The sequence below is a fragment of the Theropithecus gelada genome, chromosome 2 (genome assembly GCF_003255815.1).
Source record: "Theropithecus gelada isolate Dixy chromosome 2, Tgel_1.0, whole genome shotgun sequence".
NCBI classification, from domain to species: Eukaryota; Metazoa; Chordata; class Mammalia; order Primates; family Cercopithecidae; genus Theropithecus; species Theropithecus gelada.
In genome coordinates, this window is record NC_037669.1 from 193,192,269 (window position 1) to 193,213,495 (window position 21,227).

At 44.6% G+C, this 21,227-nt stretch overlaps 1 protein-coding gene and 1 non-coding gene across 3 annotated transcripts in view; both read left to right on the plus strand.

Annotated features, from left to right (window-relative positions):
• Positions 1-6,856, plus strand: part of UBXN7 (UBX domain protein 7) — a 78,707-nt gene extending 71,851 nt beyond the window's left edge. For both annotated transcript variants that reach the window (XM_025377442.1, XM_025377443.1), the window contains one exon: positions 3,538-6,856. In XM_025377442.1, the coding sequence (XP_025233227.1) occupies positions 3,538-3,699 (162 nt within the window). In that variant the 3' untranslated portion in view covers positions 3,700-6,856. The remainder of the gene's footprint in view (positions 1-3,537) is intronic.
• A 10,926-nt stretch (positions 6,857-17,782) lies between these two features.
• LOC112619833 lies at positions 17,783-17,889 on the plus strand. Its single transcript, XR_003118334.1, has one exon. It is a non-coding gene; the product is annotated as a U6 spliceosomal RNA (small nuclear RNA).
• The last annotated feature ends 3,338 nt before the right edge of the window (positions 17,890-21,227 follow it).

Consider the following 21,227-nt stretch of genomic DNA (forward strand, 5'->3'; position numbering starts at 1 on the left):
GTAGCACTTTTAATTTCCTTCAAGAACTTTTCCTTGCATTCACAGCTTGGCTGTTTGGTGCAAGAGGCCTAGCGTGTCTGTCTCAGTTTTCAACATGCCTTTCTCACTAAGCTTAATCATTTTTAGCAATTGATTGATTTTGAGGATGTACAACACTTCCTTTCACTTGGGTACTTAGAGGCCTCCAATGGTGGGGTTATTAATTGGCCTGATTTTAATACTGTCATGTCTCAGGGAATAAGGAGGCCTGAGTAGAGGGAGGGAGATGGGAAACTCCCAGTAGGTGGAGCAGTCAGAGCATAAAGTTTGCAGTCTTGTGTGGGCCTGGCTTGTGGTGCCCAAAAACCGAATAGTAACATCAGAGAGAATGTTCACAGATACCGTAATAGATAAAATAATGAAAAAGAGAAACACCACAAGTATTACCAAAAGGTGACACAGAGACACGCGGTGAGCACTCGCTGATTGAAAAATGGAGCCAGTAGAGGCGCTTGACACACGGCTCCCACAAACCTTCAATAACAGGAAGTACAAGGAAACAGGGTGTATCTCTATAGCTAATTGGAAGCATTTTATCGAAGCAGAGAAACTAATTAATTGGAGTAAGTTCAGTGAGTTTTGCTTGATAATTCTTTGAAATAGGTGTGGGAGGCCAGGTGCAGTGGCTCCCTCCTGTAATCCCAGCACTTTGGGAGGCCAAGGTGGGAGGATCACTTGAATTCAGGAGTTTGAGACCAGCCTGGGCAACAAAGTGAGACCCTGTCTCTATTTAAAAAAAAAAAGAAAAGAAAAGAAAAGAAAGGAAGAAAGAGGTGTTAGATGTTTAGTCTGATCATAACTGCAAACTGTGGTGAGTCATTTTGTTGTTGGCGGTTGGTTGGTTGTTTTGAGACAGGGTCGCTCTGTCGCTCAGGCTGGAGTTTGGTGGCCCAGTCTCAGCTCACTGCAACCTCTGCCTCCTGGGCTCAAGCGAGCCTCCCACCTCAACCTCCCAGGTAGCTGGGACCACAGGTGTGTGCCACCACACCCAGCTAATTTTTTAAAATTCTTTTTTGTAGAGAAGGGTTCTCACTTTGTAAACCAGGCTGGTCTTGAATTCCTGAGCTCAAGTCATCCTCCTGCCCTAGCCTCCCAAAGTGTGGGGATTACAGGTGGGAGCACCCGGTTGTGAATCTTATCTCTGATTAGTTTATTTTCTTCCCAGATTAACTTAGGTAAGCCACATAAGGTATGTTCCAGTGAAGATTTTTCTGTTTCATGCCTGCATGGAATAGAAACCCAACTGAAATGATTACTTCTGGAAAAGGACGACGGGTTATTTGAAGGGAATAGTGGTGTAGGTCCTAGCAGCTGGAACTGCAAAGTGTTTAAGAACCATATCTGTTTTCCTCTATATTTCTCTTCTGGGGCCTGTAGGTTTTCTCTTGGGGTTCCCTGCTTCACACCATTCTCTGCATACTGGTGGCTTTTTTTTTTTTTTTTTTGAGACGGAGTCTTGCTTTGTCACCCAGGCTGGAGTGCAGTGGCCGGATCTCAGCTCACTGCAAGCTCCGCCTCCCAGGTTTACGCCATTCTCCTGCCTCAGCCTCCCGAGTAGCTGGGACTACAGGCGCCCGCCACCTCGCCCGGCTAGTTTTTTTTGTATTTTTTAGTAGAGACGGGGTTTCACCGTGTTAGCCAGGATGGTCTCGATCTCCTGACCTCGTGATCCGCCCGTCTCGGCCTCCCAAAGTGCTGGGATTACAGGCTTGAGCCACCGCGCCCGGCCTGGTGGCTTTTCTTTATTCCTCAGCTCCCACATGGTTCATCATGGTGATGCTGCGGCCGTTTTCATCTAACACAGCTGATGAGCTTTCGGTGGTTTTTGTTTTGTTTTGTGTTTGTTTTTTTCTTCCTTTCCTTGGAGACAAGATCTGGCTCTGCCCAGGCTGGAGTGCTGTGGGGCGTGATCTCGGCTCACTGCAGCCTCCGCCTCCCAGGTTCAAGCCATTCTGCCTCAGCCTCCCAAGTAGCTGGGATTACAGGCACCCACCACCACACCAGGCTAATTTTTTTGTATTTTTAGTACAGACAAGGTTTCATCATGTTGGCCAGACTCGTCTCGAACTCCTGACCTCAGGTGATTCGCCCACCTTGGTATCCCAAAGTGCTGGGATCACAGGCGTGAGCCACCGTGCCTGGCCCATATTTTTTGATGAGATGGGGTTTTGCCGTGTTGCCCAAGCTGGTCTCCAACTCCTGTGCTCAAGCTGTCTACCTTCCTTGGCCTCCCGAAGTGCAGGGATTACAGGTGTGAGCAATCGTGCCCTGACACCCTCTGTTTTTAACTGCTGGAAGCAGAATCTTGAGTCTGACTAGCTTAGCTTAGCCTGTGAATGAATCCCTTGGGTCAGGCATTCCTGGCTGTTTGCTTTGGCTGGAGATTAATTAGGCTGATTCTTGAAGACTGTGTTACTGAAATGCAAGCAGTGTAGAAGTTTGATGGGAAGTAGAGAGGGAGGTGTTGAGGAAAACTGCAAAAGATGGGAACGGCCCAGTTTCTGAGAAGGCAAGGAGAGATTCAGTGCACAGGTGGCAAGACTGGGTGTAGTGGAATGAAGGACTGGGTGTAGGTAGAATGAAGGACTGGGTGTAGGTAGAATGAAGGACCGGGTGTAGTGGAATGAAGGACTGGGTGTAGGTAGAATGAAGGACCGGGTGTAGTGGAATGAAGGACCGGGTGTAGGTAGAATGAAGGACCGGGTGTAGGTAAAATGAAGGACCGGGTGTAGTGGAAGGAAGGACCGGGTGTAGGTGGAAGGAAGGACCGGGTGTAGGTGGAACGAAGGACCGGGTGTAGTGGAATGAAGGACTGGGTGTAGTGGAACGAAGGACTGGGTGTGTAGTGGAACGAAGGATTGGGTGTAGTGGAACGAAGGATTGGGTGTAGTGGAACGAAGGACTGGGTGTAGGTAGAATGAAGGACCGGGTGTAGGTAGAATGAAGGACCGGGTGTAGTGGAATGAAGGACTGGGTGTAGTGGAATGAAGGACTGGGTGTAGGTAGAACGAAGGACTGGGTGTAGGTAGAACGAAGGACTGGGTGTAGGTAGAACGAAGGACTGGGTATAGTGGAACGAAGGACTGGGTGTAGTGGAACGAAGGACTGGGTGTAGTGGAATGAAGGACTGGGTGTAGGTAGAATGAAGGACTTGCCTTCCTTGATAAAAGGAAGAAAGAAAAACGGATAGAATGTTTAAAAATGAGAACAATAATTTCCTTTTATAAATAGTGACTGGGTGTATGTATTGGGGAGACAAATAATAACTGTGTATTTCAGTCTCACTTAATGGCTGTACGTAATTGGGTACCGATTTCTCTCCCCGTCCAAAGGTTTCTAGTGGCCCTTCCACAAGGGCAAGCTTTGGTTATCTGAGAGAACTTACACTTAATAGCTGATCTAATATGATGAAAAAGAGAATGTTTTATATTTAATTCACTAATATGCTCTTTCCTTTTATTTCCATCTAATGGCTTTGTCTTTCTCTTGTTTGTATAGGCTTTGGTGAAGCACGTCCAGTCTAAAGGATATCCAAATGAACGTTTTGAACTTCTCACCAACTTTCCTCGAAGGAAATTATCTCATCTGGACTATGATATTACATTGCAAGAGGCAGGCCTTTGTCCTCAAGAGACTGTCTTTGTACAGGAAAGAAATTAACACCATGGCTTGACCTCTCTCAGCTTACCCCTTTTTTCCCTTTTCCTGTGAGATACCATGTCACTAAGTATGCATTTTGGCTCATAGGACCACAGAGCCAAAGTTGGGCAAGCAAGTCACCTTCCTTCTCTTATTTCTTAATCTTTCCTATAGTCAGTCTGTTTCTCCCCCTTTGTTTCTTTCTCTTCTGTTTTCTCCCTCCCCACTCCGTACTCTTCCCCCTCCCCCTACACTTTCTTACCTAATCTGGTGACCAAATTGAAGTGTAAGAATAAGACCTCTCCTAGTACTGGCAGCAGGAATTGTGTGTCCCAGTAAGTGGTCTTTTGCACGGCACTTTTTTGGGATCAAATGTTAACGTTACTCCCCAGACTCTTTGGGCAAAGGAATGGCTAGATTCAGAGTAAGAACAACCCTCCCTTTTTTGTAAGCCCCCATGTGTAGTAGGGAGAAGAAATTCTCTAACGTGGATTTGGTTTTGTTGTGTTCTTCATGTAGGAAATATCACTTAAGAAAATATCCAGGCTTTTGTTTCTGTGGAAAAAGCATCCCTTGTAATTATTGCTCATCATACCTAAAAACTTTTTTCAAAGGATTTTCATGTTCCCAGCTGTAAGAACTATTTCCATGACATGTGTTACTGGCGGAATGAGTGTTAAATATGGAGCATATAGCACGGGGTGACTTTCATTGTCCTAGCTGAGAGAGTTTTCTTTATTACTCTGTATTGATCCTGCTAGTCCAGGAATGGACATTAAGTGAACCTGTCGTGGTGACTGGGATGGGAAGATGCTTGCTGTTTTTGCCAGCACAGCAGATTAGCTCCTTTGGAGCCCTCCATTGTCTGAGTCTGCAGTGATCTGTAGGAAGGCAGCTGGTCAATAATCATGTAGTACAATGGCTTGTAATTGTAACCACTATGGTTATTGATTGTCCTGTGGTGTTTCAGGCATACTTAGGTATGTCCCTGGGGAAAAAGAAAACCATTCAGCTGAGAGTTGCTAACCATGTTCTTTTGGTTAGAAATAATGGTTCATTTTTTGCCCCTGGTTGGAACAGTCTCTGAAAGGCTGTGGTGACTGAATTGAACATGAGTCCGCATGCTGTTTTCTTTCAAAAGGTATCAGAACTGAAAGCCTCTGTAAGGGGAAGACCTTTAAACTCAATTCAAAAGACAACATTTAGTAAAAAGGGGGGGTGGCGGAGGGTGCTAGTCATTTTCAGATGTTGTGGGGTTTTTCTGCCAACAAAACCGAAAATCAAATTTGAGTTGGTGAAAGCTTTCTTCGGTGTTTTTTAGAAGAGGCCATTTTGAATCTGTAGAATACCATTTACACACCAACTTCACCCTATGCTCAGTTCATATTTTGAGCTTAAATGGAATCCTCTGAAGGGGTAGTCGTGATTCTAGAAGTTTTAACTTGTAAAATGAAAATATTAAGTGGACCTTTTTGTCAATTGAGGATTTAGATTGATTCTTTTATCCGAGGAACGTAAGTTCCTCAGCTATTGCTTAGAGACCTTTAGGTTTTCATCTACTTTAAGATTGCTCTCTTGGCAATTAGGGGGTTGGGGAAAAGAAGAAAAAAAGATGCTATGTGTTGCTAGTACACAGTTATAGACTATGGTTTCTAATGGTTGAATTTTGAGGAACCCTCCCAAAAGAATGAGTTATGTATCTCCTCAAGGAAATCATGGACAGTTCTGTTTATTCTTCAGTGAGTCCTTTTGAATTAATGTTCTTACATTTTTTTCTAAGTCTGTGTAAGTGCTTATGTATAAGTATATAATTGTATAAATATTTATAAATATATTTATATAATTACAGTTTCATTTCTACCTTGAGTCAGAGTTCTCTCTTTAGATTGGTGACTAATACTTACACTTTGGTGTTTTTTCATAGGCTCTTGAGGCTTAACTAGCAGCTTCTGATTTATTGAGTGAAAGATGGTTTTCATGTTCATTCCTCAGTTGTGTCTCTGAACTTGGATAACATACTTGCCGTTTGAAGAAGAGAGCTGTATATTATCAAAGGTGCACTGGAGGGTAAAACATTTGCTGGTAGCAGACAAGGTCAGAAATCTAGAAATTCCGGGAGGCACAGGGTAAGAAGAGGAGGTTTGCCCAGCCTTGCGCTCTGACGGTGCCCGTCTGTGCTCCAGCAAAGTCATAGCTGAAGCCCCGCTCGCTCAAACATGTCAAGTCAGCCGCTTTTCCTGTCGGGCTCTGTTTCATTCTCTTTACCTTCTAGCTTCTCTTGATAGAACAGCTGGGAGAACTGACAACATGTTCATCAGTGAGAGGGTGTAGTTCTTTCTGACATGTTCAGCACGTGCATATTCATTGATGAGAAACCAAAGTGACTTTTTCAACTTGGGTTACTGCGGGATGATTAAGTAGAGATAAAGTGATTTAAAAGACAGCATGGTACTTTCACCCAGCTTAACATGCAGCTGGGTTGCCTACAATACAAGGTGTGGTGGGCTTTGTTTTATTTTATTTTGAGGCAGGAGTGTAATTATCTCAGGGTTGATATAGAGGCCCATGGGAATAGTTACGGATTGTGCACGAGAAGAGTCCATAAGGAGTATTGCCTTGCTCAAGAGTTCAGTCCACTGACAGAGTAGGCGTCTTCCAGTTTGCCTTATTTCCTCTGCAAGTTTCCTTGCTCTTTAGGGCAGAGGTTGTATTGAATAGATTAAATGAGGTCAGTAAGGTTAGTTAAAAATAGTCATTCTTTGTGGGTGTTGGACACAGCTGAAAGAGAGTGTTAAAAAAAAAAAAAACTAGAGAGGAAAAGAACAAGAAAGATAGACTTCGAGAGTGATAAGAGAAAAATACAGGGAGATGGAATGGAAACTACTGGGAAGGCCAGGCCATGGTGGCTCACGCCTGTAATCCCAGCACTTTGGGAGGCCCAGGTGGGCAGATCACCTGAGGTCAGGAGTTCGAGACCAGCCTGACCAACATGGAGAAACCCCATCTCTACTAAAAATACAAAAATTACCCGGGTGTGATGACAGGCACCTGTAATCCCAGCTACTCAGAGACTGAGGCAGGAGAATGGCTCGAACCTGGGAGGCAGAGATTGTGGTGAGCCAAGATTGTGCCACTGCACTCCAGCCTGGGCAACAGAGTGACACTCCATCTCAAATTTTAAAAAGAAGAAGAAGAAGAAGAAAACTAGTGGGAAAAAAGTGAGAGGAATACTTTTTTGAATTTGATATCGGAAGGAACTGGAGAAGAGAAAGAACAGTGCCAAATGAGAAAAGAACAGGAAACTTAATACTGAGTAACTGGCATGCGCTAGGTACTTTTATGTACATTTTCTTCTTCAGTCTCCCTAAGAATTGTACGAAATATATATTTTCTTCCCATGTTAAGAAAACAGGTACAGAGAACTTATTCATGATGTCACAGCTAGTGAGTGGCAAATCGGAATTGGAATCCAGAGTCCATACTGTTTCAACGTCCGTGCTGTGTTCTCCGATAGCAAGAGAATCAAGCCACCCAAATGGTTATCTTCTCATTGTTGGGCTTTGTAAATTATCATTTAGTTTTGTTCCCATAAATATAGAGGAAGTAGTTGGGTTAAAGTTTTGGGATTTGCACTATGCCTATAAATGTTTATTTATGCCATTATTTTGAGAGGCTGATTATTGCTTTTTTAAAATGATGCACTGGTGAAGATGTGAAAGGAAAATTGCTATGTGGCATTATTTGCCAAGAATAAATGAAAAGGGTAAAAAAAGAATTTTTTCTTTTTTTAAACATTTTTCAGAAAAGACAAAATTATCTTTTTTTTTTTTTTTTTTTTTTTTTTAAAATATAGGCGAGCGCCACCACGCCTGGCTAATTTTTGTATTTTTAGTAGAGACAGAGTTTCACCATGTTGGCCAGGCTGGTCTTGATCTCTTGACCTTGTGATCCGCCCGCCTCGGCCTCCCAAAGTGCTGGGATTACAGGCGTGAGCCACCGCGCCTGGCCTACAATTCTGTTTTCTGTGTCCCATCCATACCAGATTATTGAACCCTCGGTGTGTATGTTTTTAAATCTTGTATATAATTCTTCCTTGACTTAGACATCAACAACTAGCTATTGAGTTCTTTATAGAAGTTGGAAATATTTTGAAATCTGAGATCTAATTCCTGGCCAGGTGTGGTGGCTCACGCCTGTAATCCCAGGGAGGCCAAGGTGGGGGAATCACCTGAGGTTGGGAGTTTGAGATCAGCCTGGCCAACATGGTGAAACCCTGTCTCTACTAAAAAATATAAAAATTAGCTAGGCATGGTGGCTCATGTCTGTAATCCCAGCTGCTGGGAAGGCTGAGGCACGAGAGTCTCTTGAACCCGGGAGGCGGAGGTTGCAGTGAGCCGAGATCACACCCCTGCACTCCGGCCTGGGTGAGGGAGCGAGACTCTGTCTCAAAAAATAATAAATGAGATCTGATTCCTGCCTGTTTTATCCAGTTAGGGAGACACACTACACATGAAATAACTGGAGAGCATGTAAATGTTTACCTATTCAAGCTTAGGAAAAGGGAAGAGTATGTTTTAGTCAGCAAAGTCTTAAGCAAGACTGAAACGTGGCAAGCACTGTAGCTCAGATTTTCTTTTGACTCACCTATTTCTTTAGCTCCACCTTTCGTAACTTTAGATTTAGGGCATGAAGTTCTGCCAGTAAGGCATAACCAGTACCCAAGTAAGAAAGGATTCCTGATCCCCCGGAGTAAACGTTTCTAGCTAGCAGGGATCTCACTTGTACACTTCGGAAAAATGCCAGGGGGAGCCACTAGCAACTGAAAAATGAGGAAGATTTAATTTCTCTACAGGTACAAATCAAATGCGCAGCATAGTACATATTATATGCAGAAAGGGCACTAGGGGTGTGAGTGTACTTGGGTAACAGCTCTGCTAGTTGTTACTTCACACTTCTCTTTCTTCTTAATCTTGGGTTTCTCATCTGAAAAATGAGAGAATTGGACTAGATTAATAGTGCTCAGCCTTTTCTAGACCAGCAAATTAGATTATCTCTGAAGTCCTTTTTCCACTCCAAAATTTTACGCTTCCAGTCTCTCCCCTTTATTGCATATTATCTCTAGGCTAATTAAAAGTGTGCTGGTTAATCATTTTCTTTTTTTTTTTTTTCTCCTGTGTTCAGGTATCATTTGACCAGTAACTTGCTCCTAATCTTACTGTGATGACTGAAACCTCCAAAGAGGAGAGTATAATAGTTATAGGTCTAGTAATAATCTTTTGAACAATTCATTATTTTTTAAAACTTAATGCCGTGTGCCTAATCAGTATTGAGTATGACTAAAATGTAAATGAGAACCAAATATGTCACTAACACTGGCACTAAATTTTATTTTTACTTGTGTACTTAAAGTACTTTACTGGCCTGTTGGGAAGTTGGTTTGTATAAGTTGTAAGATTCACTCCTGGTTTTGGCAGAAGCAACTTTTTAAAGATACAATTTGGTGGCGGGCGCCTGTAGTCCCAGCTACTTGGGAGGCTGAGGCGGGAGAATGGCGTGAACCCGGGAGGCGGAGCTTGCAGTGAGCTGAGATCACGCCACTGCACTCCAGCCTGGGAGACACAGCGAGACTCCGTCTCAAAAAAAAAAATAAATAAATAAAAAAAAATAAAGATACAATTAGGCTGACTTTTAAAAACGTTTTTTATCCCATAGAATGTATCTTTATTATGTGATTCTTAACCTCTCTCTGCCTTTTTTGACCATCATTTAACTACTCAGTAGTAAATCATGGGGTGCAGGCTGATGAATTAGTAGTCTTATGTAAAACTAAAATGTAATGAGCATAGGAAGAACCAGCTCTTCTGGTGAACATGGCAGTTTTCCGGTACTACCAGCCTTGATGAATAGGCTGAAGACAGCTGTGTACTATGGACATTCGACTTCACTGGATTGCCTTGCTTAGCATTTCAGTTATTGTCTTGCCATGAAACGTGGTGTTGCACAGTACACATTTTAGAATAGTGGCAAGAATGTTCTTTAGAACTGCAAATAACCCAACAGTGTACCATGCCAGTATATCGGTTTCTTCTGTTACATAGAGATTTGGTATTTCAGTGATGGTTATTTTGGTTTTTGACTCACCTGTGTGTCAGTCCTGCTACAGAGACAGTATAGAATCAAGAATTTCTTGACGTCTTTTTAAAAATAGAGATTATAATGTCCTTGGTGGTTTTCCTGTGAAGTGAACTTACATGGCTGGATTATTGAATGTGACAGTGAGACTCTTAATTAGAAAGTCTTGTAATCCTGCTTTCTAGTTTCCTTCTCCACCATTCACTTTTAACATTCATTCTCTGAAAATAGCTATGATTTTTAATGTAATTGGCTATGTTTAAGAAATTCCATGTCAAAGTCTTAATATGTAACAATCTTCATTTTTTATAAAATTGAAGGAAATTTTTGAGGCAAACTTACTTTTATAGCTCATGTTTTCTCTAACTAAGGAGAATTCTCTGGTTTCACATAGAGAATGGCTAGCTCTGTGATGCCCACTCTCTTTGTGGCCTACCGGTTACTGTTTTGTTGCTTCAAATTGCAGGTGTTCTTATAAATGTGATGATTTTTGGCACAGGCCTTTCTTTGCCATATTGATTTCAAAATAGAGTTGGGTAATCCAATTTGAACTACTTTAATAAACATAATTTAGCATTTCTGTAATGAGAAAGTATTTTCAAAAGATAACCAGATTTACTTCTAGGATTAGAGATGGCAAATACCAGTGATAGTATTTTTCCCAAGAACCATCACATGTTAATCTATAAATATGGGAAGTTGTAGATATTGTCGTACTTAATTCTTTGGCAACAAACAGCAAGTTTTTATTGTTTGTTTAATTGTATTTCCTCTAGAGATCACAATACTCTGGGTATTTTATATCCCTTCTAAAGGTCATTTGGATTTTCAAATGGGAAGAATAGTCAAGCTAAGCTGGACTAAACCTAAGTAATATTTTATCTCATCAAAAGAAGTTGTTAATCCAACTGGGTTAGCATGAGTCATTCATTTTTTAGACATGGTAAATGGGAAACATTTCAAATCATTAGATAAATTCTGACCTGGAATCGAATTCTCCCTTTCTTAAAATCTTTTTAATTTGCTTTTTTCATAGGCTCAGTATGGAACTCTTAACTGATAAGGGAGAGATTCTTGATCTGGAACCATTCCCTGCCATTCTGCTTTTTTCTCTCTATCAATCAAGGTAGCTGGCTCCATAGTGCCTGTCACCAGGGTCCATTTCAGGTTGATGACATTAGACCATTTACACTCAGTTGGATACTTTCCTGTTTTCAGCGACATGATTTTACAGGATGCTTTTCTCAAAGCTTTGCATTCTTAATGGAAATATCAAATGGTGTAATTCCAAATATAAATATGTTTATGACACTAATCATATGCTTTTAATGATAACTTTTTGATAACTTACTGCCCTGTAAAGTTAAACCTTACACAGAGTGACTGTTGCCATCAGAAAATCCCTTTTTACCTGCTAATGAGAGTGAAAGTAGTATGTGACCTCCACTTTCAGTGAATGAGTAGCAAGCTTCTCAGAGGGGCTGCTTATCTTACCCGTCTGGGGTCTTGGGCCTTGTTACTTTCCTGGGTTTGTCCCTTCAGCTGGAAAGGCTGTTGAAAACACTTGCCAGGAAACAGTAAAGCTGTGAGAGAATCTTCTAGTCTTAGGTAGAGAGAAATGAGTACCAGTTGATGCTAACGTGATACTTAGACTTTGAGGGGCTTCCATCCAAGCTTTGGCATGAATCTGTGAGACACAGTTTTCTTCACTTCTCTGATAATCTTTTTTTCCAGAATGGCTTTTTGTTGTTGTTGTTATTAACAAATTGTAAACATCGGTGTTTTTTTGTTTTGTTTGCCCTTTCGGAAAGTCCTTCTTCGAGTAGGTATTGATGGTTCCATGGAAACTCTCAGCAGTGTCTGTGTAGGCTCTGTGCATGCTTTGTATGAGTTCAGTTTGAACAATGCATTTGGAATCACCTGGGATGTCCAATTCTGGCATGTCTTCATTGATTGTGTTTTTAAACATGTCTCATGTCATTTTCCAAACCTCACTTTACATCTTACTCAGAGAAGTTAATCAAGGAATGAAATTTCTGGGGGGATAGGGATGAGGGTGGGTTGGGGACTTGAGTGAAGTCAACTCGGGGTATTTGCTTTAAAGTGTTTTCTAAAGCAGTTCCTAACAGTATTTAGAGATTCCCTGGGATGTTTGTGTGCTCAGCTTATTCTGGACAAAGTGTGTGGGCGGGGGGGTCTTACTGAGATTTGCATTCTTAGTGCAGGACAGGCTCTAAATTTCATCTGTGCTCTAGATTTGTGATTGAATCCAAGAAGATAACCAGGACAGTGCTCCTATTGTAACGTTTCTGGCAAGTGCTCCCTAAAATGCACATCGAATTGTGTTTTCTGGACCTTTTCTCCCATGGTGCTAGGAGATATCATTGATTTCTGCAGCTCTTCTCAGTGCTGGGAAGAAGTCTTTGGGATTATTGAGCAAGGGGCAGCCGGACCATCCACTAAATTTGTTTGTTCAAGACACATTAGAGACCCTCCTGTATATCTAGTAAGTCATAATAAAGGTGCTCGGGAAAGCCTTAAATTTGAAGACACATGGAGGCGGTAGAAAATTAACCTTGTAAGAGGAGAAGAACATGCCGTTAGGTAAAGCAGAGCTGTAACTGCTGGCTAAAACTCAATGGAACTTCCACTTGCTCTAAAACCAGGGAAATCTTAGATAACTGGGTGTGATCTATCTATAGATCTACATAGTCTATGGGTAAATAATTTCCAAAAGGAGGATCTTGCTGTCCGTTGGTGATCCTCTGGTTTGGGCTGTACCAAATTGTGAATATTCTTGCTGTGTTGTACCCAGTTGCTTTATATGAATACTGCAACTTGAAACGGGGAGGGTGGGGGGGACATCAGGGGGGGGGGGGGGGGGGGAGTGGGACGATAAGTCTTTTGAAGACATCAGCTCACTGTGCTGAGAGAGGGACCAAACTCAAGGAAACCTCTGATCTATACATTCAACTGCTGCATTTTTTTATAAATACATGTAAATGTCCTGTTGTAATATTTGATCTTGGAAATAAAAACAAAAACTTTTCAGTATTAGTTTTTTTGTGGTGTTGTTTTTGCAAGATAAGACTCTCTGGATATTACTTTCAGTAATACAATTTAGATTCCAAAAGCTTGCCCCCCCCACCCCCCATGTTCTCGTTTAGGTCAGCTCCTGTTGATTCACAAAGGTTACTTTGTAGTCCCCTTGTCAGCCTAATGCTTGCTAGCCTTTTTTCTGCTCTTCCTGGTATTTCACACATTTATGGTAAACACTCTGTAAATGTTAGTCCAGTTGTTACAGAAACATTGGGTAAGCTAGCCTTGTTAGGTAAGTATGATTCTGTGTTGGACATACTTGGGCAATTCAAGTGTCTAATTTTTCAGACCAGTGGTAATTACTAATAGTTAATTAAGGACTTAAACAAGTGAAGGAAAGATAATTAATGGACAAAAAGACAGGAGTTATGATTATATGGTATAATAGAAATTGGTATTGCTGCTGGCTGCAGTGGCTCACGCCTGTAATCCCAGCACATTGCAAGGCTGAGACGGGTGCATCACCTGAGGTCAGGAGTTCGAGACCAGCCTGGCCAACATGGTGAAACCCTGTCTCTACTAAAAATACAAAAATTAGCTGCGCATGGTAGCACATGCCTGTAATCCCAGCTACTCGGGACACTGAAGCAGGAGAATCGCTTGAACCTAGGAGGCAGAGGTTGCCGTGAGCCAAGATCATGCCACTGCACTCCAGCCTGGGCGACAAGAGCGAAACTCTGTCTCAAACCAAAAAACAGGCGTGGTTGTGGTGCCTCTAATCCCAGCTACTCGGGAGGCTGAAGCAGGAGAATTGCTTGAACCTGGGAAGTGGAGGTTGCAGTGAGCTGAGATAGCATTCAGCCTGGGTGACAGAGTGAGACTCCATCTCAAAAAAAAAACCCCAAAAAAACTGGGATTGCTGCTTGGCTCACAGTTCTGCAGTGATGGGTTGTGGAAGCATTTCTCATCCCAGTGCTTCCGATGTGCCAAATAACAGGGGTGTATGTGACGGGGAAAATAACAGGGATGTGTGTGACAGGGCCAAACAGATCCATCCTGTGCCCTCAAGAAACTGACTTTCTAGCTGGGAGCACGGACGATAAACATACGTGGAAAAACAGATTTGATTCTAATAGAATTTTAAAAATATACAGAAAAGGAGCCAATAGAGAATTCTTTATTTTTTTTTTTTTTAATTTTGAGACAGAGTCTCACTCTGTCGCGCAGGCTGGAGTGCAGTGGCGCAATCTCAGCTCACGGCAAGTTCCGCCTCCCGGGTTCAAGCGATTCTCCTGACTCAGCCTCCCGAGTAGCTGGGACTACAGATGCCCACCACCTTACCTGGCTAATCTTTGTGTTTTTAGTAGAGATGGGGTTTCACCGTGTTGGCCAGGCTGGTCTCGAACTCCTGACCTCAAGTGGTTCACCTGCCTTGGCCTCCCAAAGTGCTGGGATGACAGGTGTGAGCCACCGCACCTGACCTGGTGTTTCTTCTCACTGCCTGCGCCTCCTTGATTGGGTCTTTATGGTGGTGATCCCCAGGACCTGGCCCTCTAACTGTCCCTCAGTGATCTCATTCTCATAGTACCAACCACCGTGTATAAAGCCAGTGAGTTCTCAGATCTCTAACTCCAGCCCGTCTCTCCTCCAAGCTTCAGACTCACATGTCCGACTTTTTACACGACACCTACAGTTGGAAGTGTCACTCTTACATCTAAAATGATGCCTCCCCACCCAGACCTGCAATGACACCACTACCTACGAACCTGCCAGAAACTTAAGTCTTTTTCTTTTGCTTATTCCCCCATATCCAGCCCAACAGCAAGTCCTTTAACTTCTACCTCCAAAATGCATAAAATACAACCCTGCTTTTCAGTCTACTGCCATTACTGTGGTCCAAGTGACCTGCTTTTTTTCTTGACCACTGCAATAGTCTCTGCTCTTACTCTCTTCCGACCCGTTCTCCACATATTGGCTTCTCATTCCACTCAGAATGTCCAAGCTCCGGCCGGGCGCGGTGGCTCAAGCCTGTAATCCCAGGACTTTGGGAGGCCGAGACGGGTGGATCACGAGGTCAGGAGATCAAGACCATCCTGGCTAACCCGGTGAAACCCCGTCTCTACTAAAAAGTACAAAAAACCAGCCGGGCGAGGGGGCGGGCGCCTGTAGTCCCAGCTACTCGGGAGGCTGAGGCAGGAGAATGGCGTAAACCCGGGAGGCGGAGCTTGTAGTGAGCTGAGATCTGGCCACTGCACTCCAGCCTGGGCGACAGAGCGAGACTCCGTCTCAAAAAAAAAAAAAAAAAAAAAGAATGTCCAAGCTCCTTGCTTCGTGCCACCCCTTTTGCCCCCTGCCTGCCAGCTGACTGGCTTTCTCTCAAACCCCGACATCAAACAGCTTCCTGCTCCACAGCCGAGGCACTTTGTCTGCTTGAGTTCTCCTCGTCTTAGCATGTCACTTTCTTTTATCCTTCAGGTCTCAGCCGAAAAGTAAACTCCCCAACAATTTATTTAAAGGAGAATTCTCAGCCGGGCGCAGTGGTTCACGCCTGTAATCCCAGCACTTTGGGAGGCTGAGGTCGGGGGCTCACCTGAGGTCAGGAGTTCTAGACCAGCCTGGCAAACAGTGTGAAACCCCATCTCTACTAAAAACACAAAAATTAGCCAAGTGTGGTGGCGCGTGCCTGTAAGTCCAGCTACTCTGGAGGCTGAGGCAGGAGAATTGGTTGAACCCGGGAGGTGGAGGTTGCAGTGGGCCAAGGTCACACCACTGCACTCCACACCCCAGCCTGAGGGACAAGAGCAAAACTCTGTCTCGGAAACAAAACAAAACAAAACAAACACCAGAGTGGGGCGCCAAGGGAGCCAAGAGTGAGAATGTTCAAGAAGGATCCTGTGGCCAACTGTGTCTAGAGTCAAGAGGACAGTGAAGTGTTCATCAGAGACACGAAATTACTGGAGACCAAGAACAGTTTCAGTGCAGTGTTGGAGGCAGAAATCTAGTTTGAGTGGGTAGAAGTTTACAATATGTGTATACTAATGAGAAAACCCTGACTTCCTCTTCAGTGGTCTGGTATAAATGGCAGCCCTTTCAACATATCTTCCCCTTTTTCCTCCCTCCAATTAAAGGAATGTGCTCTCTTGTCAGCTTTCAGTTGAGTTTGGAGTCCACCCACAGGAGGCTGATTAGTCCTGTCACTCTTATCTGGCGAACTCTAGAAAACAGCTGGCCTAGTTGTCTCGCTGTTTCATCTTCTCTCTTCTTCTTCTGCCAGTGAATTCTATTTTATCAGCTTCCTCAATTTCTTGCTCAAATCCCACCTCCAGATCCCACAATATACCCCAGAATGGAACATCTATCTGTCTAGCCTGTTCTGCCGAGTCTTTTTTTTTTTTTGAGACACAGTCTCTCTGTCGCTGAGACTGGAGTGCAGTGGCGCGATCTCGGCTCACTGCAGCCTCCACATCTGGTACTCAAGCAATCCTCCCACCTCAGCCTCCCCAGTAGCTGGGACTACAGGTGTGCACACCACGCCCCGCTAATTTGTGTATCTTTAGTAAAGACAGGATTTCACCATGTTGGTCATGCTGGTCTCAAATTTCTGGCCTTGAAACCGCCTTTGCAAAATGATGACAGTGAAAGAGATTCAACTGAACCGACTCCATCTTGCGTCTCACCTCCAAGCTGTCCTCCTTCATTCCTGGGCATAGGCTGAACTAACTTTGGGAGAAACTGAGTTTGTAATTTATAGTTTAAGCAAAGACAGTAACAGCCCTTTCCCAAAGCAGACCTCCTCCTTGCCTGGGGACTAGACTAACATTAGCCACAGGATTCGAAATTCTGGTTTAGGAGCCATGCAGCTGGAGGCTACACGATTCTGACCCTCCCTACACTGCTCCTAAGATCAGAGCTCGAGATATTCTGCAGACCCTGCACCTGATGGATCAGCTGGCACCACCCGGATCGATAACCCGGCTGGTCTGATCTCGTGACCCCGACCCAGGAACTGACTCCGCAGGAAGACAGCTCTGACTCCCCGGGATTTCACCCCTGACCAGTGAGCACTCCGGTCCCTGGCTTCCCACCCAGCAAGTTTTCCTTAAACGCTGCTCCTCCAACGCTCAGGGAGACCGATCTGAGTGACAACGAAACTCCGGCCTCCCGCACAGCCGCCTCGGCCTGAGTGACTGTTTCTCTATTGCGGTTCCCCTGTCGCGAAGAACCGGCTCCGTCCGGGCCGCGGGTAAGGGAGGCCTCGGGCGGCCACAGCCTCGAGTGCTCCACCGGCCTCCGAAGTGCTGGGACTCCCGGTGTGGGCCACGGCGCCTCCCAAACGGTTCGGCCTCGGGAAGCCTTTGGCGGCACGACTGGTCTCCCGGCCCCGGCCCGCCGGTCACGGTGTCCTCAGACTCCCGTCCGCGCCCCCCCGGCACCCGGCAGAGCCGCCTGCAGCCTCACTCCGCACCGGGCACCGTCCGCCGAAAGGATGCTCCGTTCTTCCGAGGCAGCCAGAGGCTCTCCACGGGGAAGCGAAGACACAGACCCCACGCGGGCCGCTGTTCATCTCACGTGCCTGATTTCTTCAACAAGTGGCTCCCGTCCGTAATCCCAGCATCTGGGAGGCCGAGGCGGGCGAATCACGAGGTCAGCAGATCGAGACCATCCTGGCTAACACGGTGAAACCCCGTCTCTACTAAAAATACAAAAAACTAGCCGGGCGAGGTGGCGGGCGCCTGTAGTCCCAGCTACTCGGGAGGCTGAGGCAGGAGAATGGCGTGAACCCGGGAGGCGGAGCTTGCAGTGAGCTGAGATCCGGCCACTACACTCCAGCCTGGGCGGCAGAGCGAGACTCCATCTGAAAAAAAAAAAAAAAAAGAAAGAAAGAAATTCTTATATAGAAAGCAACTCACAAACAGTTTAGAAGACTTAAACTGTGCTCACTTTGGCAACTCATATACTAAAATTGGGACGACACAGAGAAGTTTAACATGGTTCCTGTGCAAGGATGACACGAAAATTAATGAAGGGTTCCAATTTTATTTTAAAAAATTAACCTGTGATAGTCAGTTATAATGATCCCTTCTCATATATGTGCATCAGGGGGTTTCTCAGTAATTGTTTTCATCACTGGAAGTAAAATCTGCATGCAGAGACTGTGTGTGTTACTTTACGCATTCGCATGAATGAATTCATTCATCGAGTGATTCTGGAGCTCCTGCCATGTTCCAAGCTCTGTGTGAGGCTGGGAACATACAGAGTTAGCCGCTGCCTGCAAGGGCCTCACAGCCATGAAGTGAGAAGTGAGTCACACTCCGGTGGGACGTGGGCAAAGATTTCCTAAACGGACACTAGAAGTATTGACCATAAAAGAAGATAGATGAATGGAGCTGAATTAAAATCAGTACTTTCTCTTCATGAAGAGACATAATTAAGGCCGGGCGTGGTGGCTCACACCTGTAATCCCAGCACTTTGGGAGGCTCAGGTGGGTGGATCACGAGGTCAGCAGATCAAGACCAGCCTGGCCAACATGGTGAAACCCCGTCTCTACTAAAAATACAAAACTTAGCTGAGTGTGGCAGCCCATGCCTGTAATCCCAGCTACTCGGCAGCCTGAGGCAGGAGAATCGCTTGAACCTGGGAGATGGAGGTTGCAGCGAGCCAAGATCGTGGCACTGCACTCTAGCCTGATGGCAGAGCTAGACTGTCTCAAAAAAAAAATAAAATTAAAAAAAAAAGAAAAAAAAAGACATAATAAAGAGAGTAAAAAGTCAAACCACAAACTGGGGGAAAACATTCACAATAAGTTTACCTGATAAAGGTCTCATACCTAGAATTATAACGAACTAGAAAATAGTAAGAAAAAAAGATAACCAAAAATGGGCAAAAACCATGGACAGGAACTTCTCAAAGAGGATCTTCAAATGGCTAATACATATATGAAAAGGTGCTTACTCATCAAGAAGATGCAAATCCAAACACAAGGAGATTACATTAAACACCCACCACAATGCCTAAAATTAAAAATGTTTGCAAGAATGTGTAGAAATGGAAACTGCCACACACTGCTGGTGGACATGTAAATTAGTAGGAGTACTTTGGGAATCTGTGTGGCAATATCTGCCAAAATTAAATATTCACCTGCCCTATGATAGCAATCCTATTCCTAAGTATATTCTCTGAAAAATTAGTGCATAGTTCTGTCAAAAGACATGTAGAATAATATTCATAGCAGCATTATTTATAACAGGCAAAAGTTGAAAATATAAAAGTCCATCAAGAGTAGAAAAAGTTGTAATATCCAACGAAATAATACTCAGCAATAAAAGAATAAATTACATGATGGATGAATCTTGCATATAGAATATTGAGTAAAGAAAGCCACACACAAAAGCCACACTGGGCCGGGCGCAGTGACCTGTAATCTAGCACTTTGGGAGGCCAAGGCAGGAGGATCACTTGGGCCCAGGAGTTCGAGACCAGACTGGGCTACATGGCGAGACCCCATCTCTACAAGAAATAAAAAAATCAGCTGGCGTGGTGATGCTTGCCTGTGGTCCCAGCTACTCGGGAGGCTGACGTGGGAGGATCACTTGAGCCTGGGAGGGCAAGGCTTCAGTGAGCCATGATTGTGCCACTGCACTCCCGCCTGGATGACACAGCAAAATCCTGTTGTGTTTTTTTTTTTTAAAAAAGGAAACTGTTTGATTGAATTTATGTGAAATTCAAGAACAACTGAAACCTAACCAATTATTGTAAGAGCCAAAATGAAAGTTAACACAGGGGACAAGGGATATGAATGACAGGAGACACAATGAAGCCTGTGGGGATTTAGAATGTCCTGTATCTTGATTTGTGTGCTGGTTCACCTGCGTGTACATGTAAAAATTCATCAGATTTTATCATTAAGATTTGTGCACTTTAGGCCAGGCACTGTGGCTCACACCTGTAATCCCAGCACTTTGGGAGGCCAAGGCAGGTAGATCACCTGAGGTCTGGAGTTCGAGACCAGCCTGACCAACATGGAGAAATGCTGTCTCTACCTAAAATGCAAAATTAGCCAGGCGTGGTGGCGCATGCCTGTAATCCCAGCTACTTGGGAGGCTGAGGCATGCGAATTGCTTGAAGCAGGGAAGCAGAGGTTGCGGTGAGCTGAGATTGTGCCACTGCACTCCAGCCTGGGAACAAGAGCGAAACTCCCTCTCAAAAAAAAAAAAAAGAAAAGATTTCTGCACTTTTACTGTATACATGCATTATGATATCTAGATGTTTAAAACACAATGGGAGCATAGAGAAAGAAGTATCTAACTCAGAGTAAAGAAATCCTGGCAGGCCGGGCGCGGAGGCTCAAGCCTGTAATCCCAGCACTTTGGGAGGCCGAGATGGGTGGATCACGAGGTCAGGAGATCGAGACCATCCTGGCTAACGCGGTGAAACCCCGTCTCTACTAAAAAATACAAAAAAACTAGCTGGGCGAGGTGGCGGGCGCCTGTAGTCCCAGCTACTTGGGAGGCTGAGGCAGGAGAATGGCATAAACCTGGGAGGTGGAGCTTGCAGTGAGCCGAGATCCGGCCACTGCACTCCAGCCTGGGCGACAGAGCAAGACTCCTTCTCAAAAAAAGAAAAAAAAAAAGAAAGAAATCCTGGCAGACTTCACTGGGAATGTTTGAACTGAATCTTGAATAGGAGCTTGTCCATAGAGGGTCACCAATGTCCCATGCAGAGAGCACCACAAAATCCTCAGAAATTTAGTGAGAGTATGGTGCAAGATGATAGTGGCCTGGGGCTTGAACAAAACAGTTAGGAGGCTGAGTGTGGTGGCTCACACCTGTAATCTTAGCACTTTGGGAGGCTGAGGCGAACACCTGAGGTCAGGAGTCAGAGAGCAGCCTGGTCAAAATGGCAAAACCCCGTCTGTATTAAAAATACAAAGATTAGCCGGGCATGGTGGCAGGTGCCTGTAGTACCAGCTACTCAGGATGCTGAGGTGGGAGGATTGCTTGAGTGTGGGAGGTGGAGCTGGCAGTGAGCCGAGATCACGCCACCGCACTCCAGCCTGGGTGACAGAGTAAGACCCTGTCTCAAAAAAAAAAAAAAAAAAAGTTAGAAGTCTAGTACAGGAACCATGCCACACGTCGAGGCAGCCAAGGACAAGGTAAGGAGAGTGATGAGGAAAAAAGGGTGGCTGCCCTGCTTGGTGCTGTTCTGCCAAAGAGCCCAGATTCTTTGCGGGGTGGCAGATGAGGACAGGAACAGCTGGGGTGTGGAAAGCGTTGCTGCCTGGGGAGAGCGGAGGGTGAGGTGTTTCTCAGGGTGCATCCAGTGACTCATCAGGACCGTGGAGCTCATGAGGCCTCCTGTTTCCTGCCTTAGAATCACA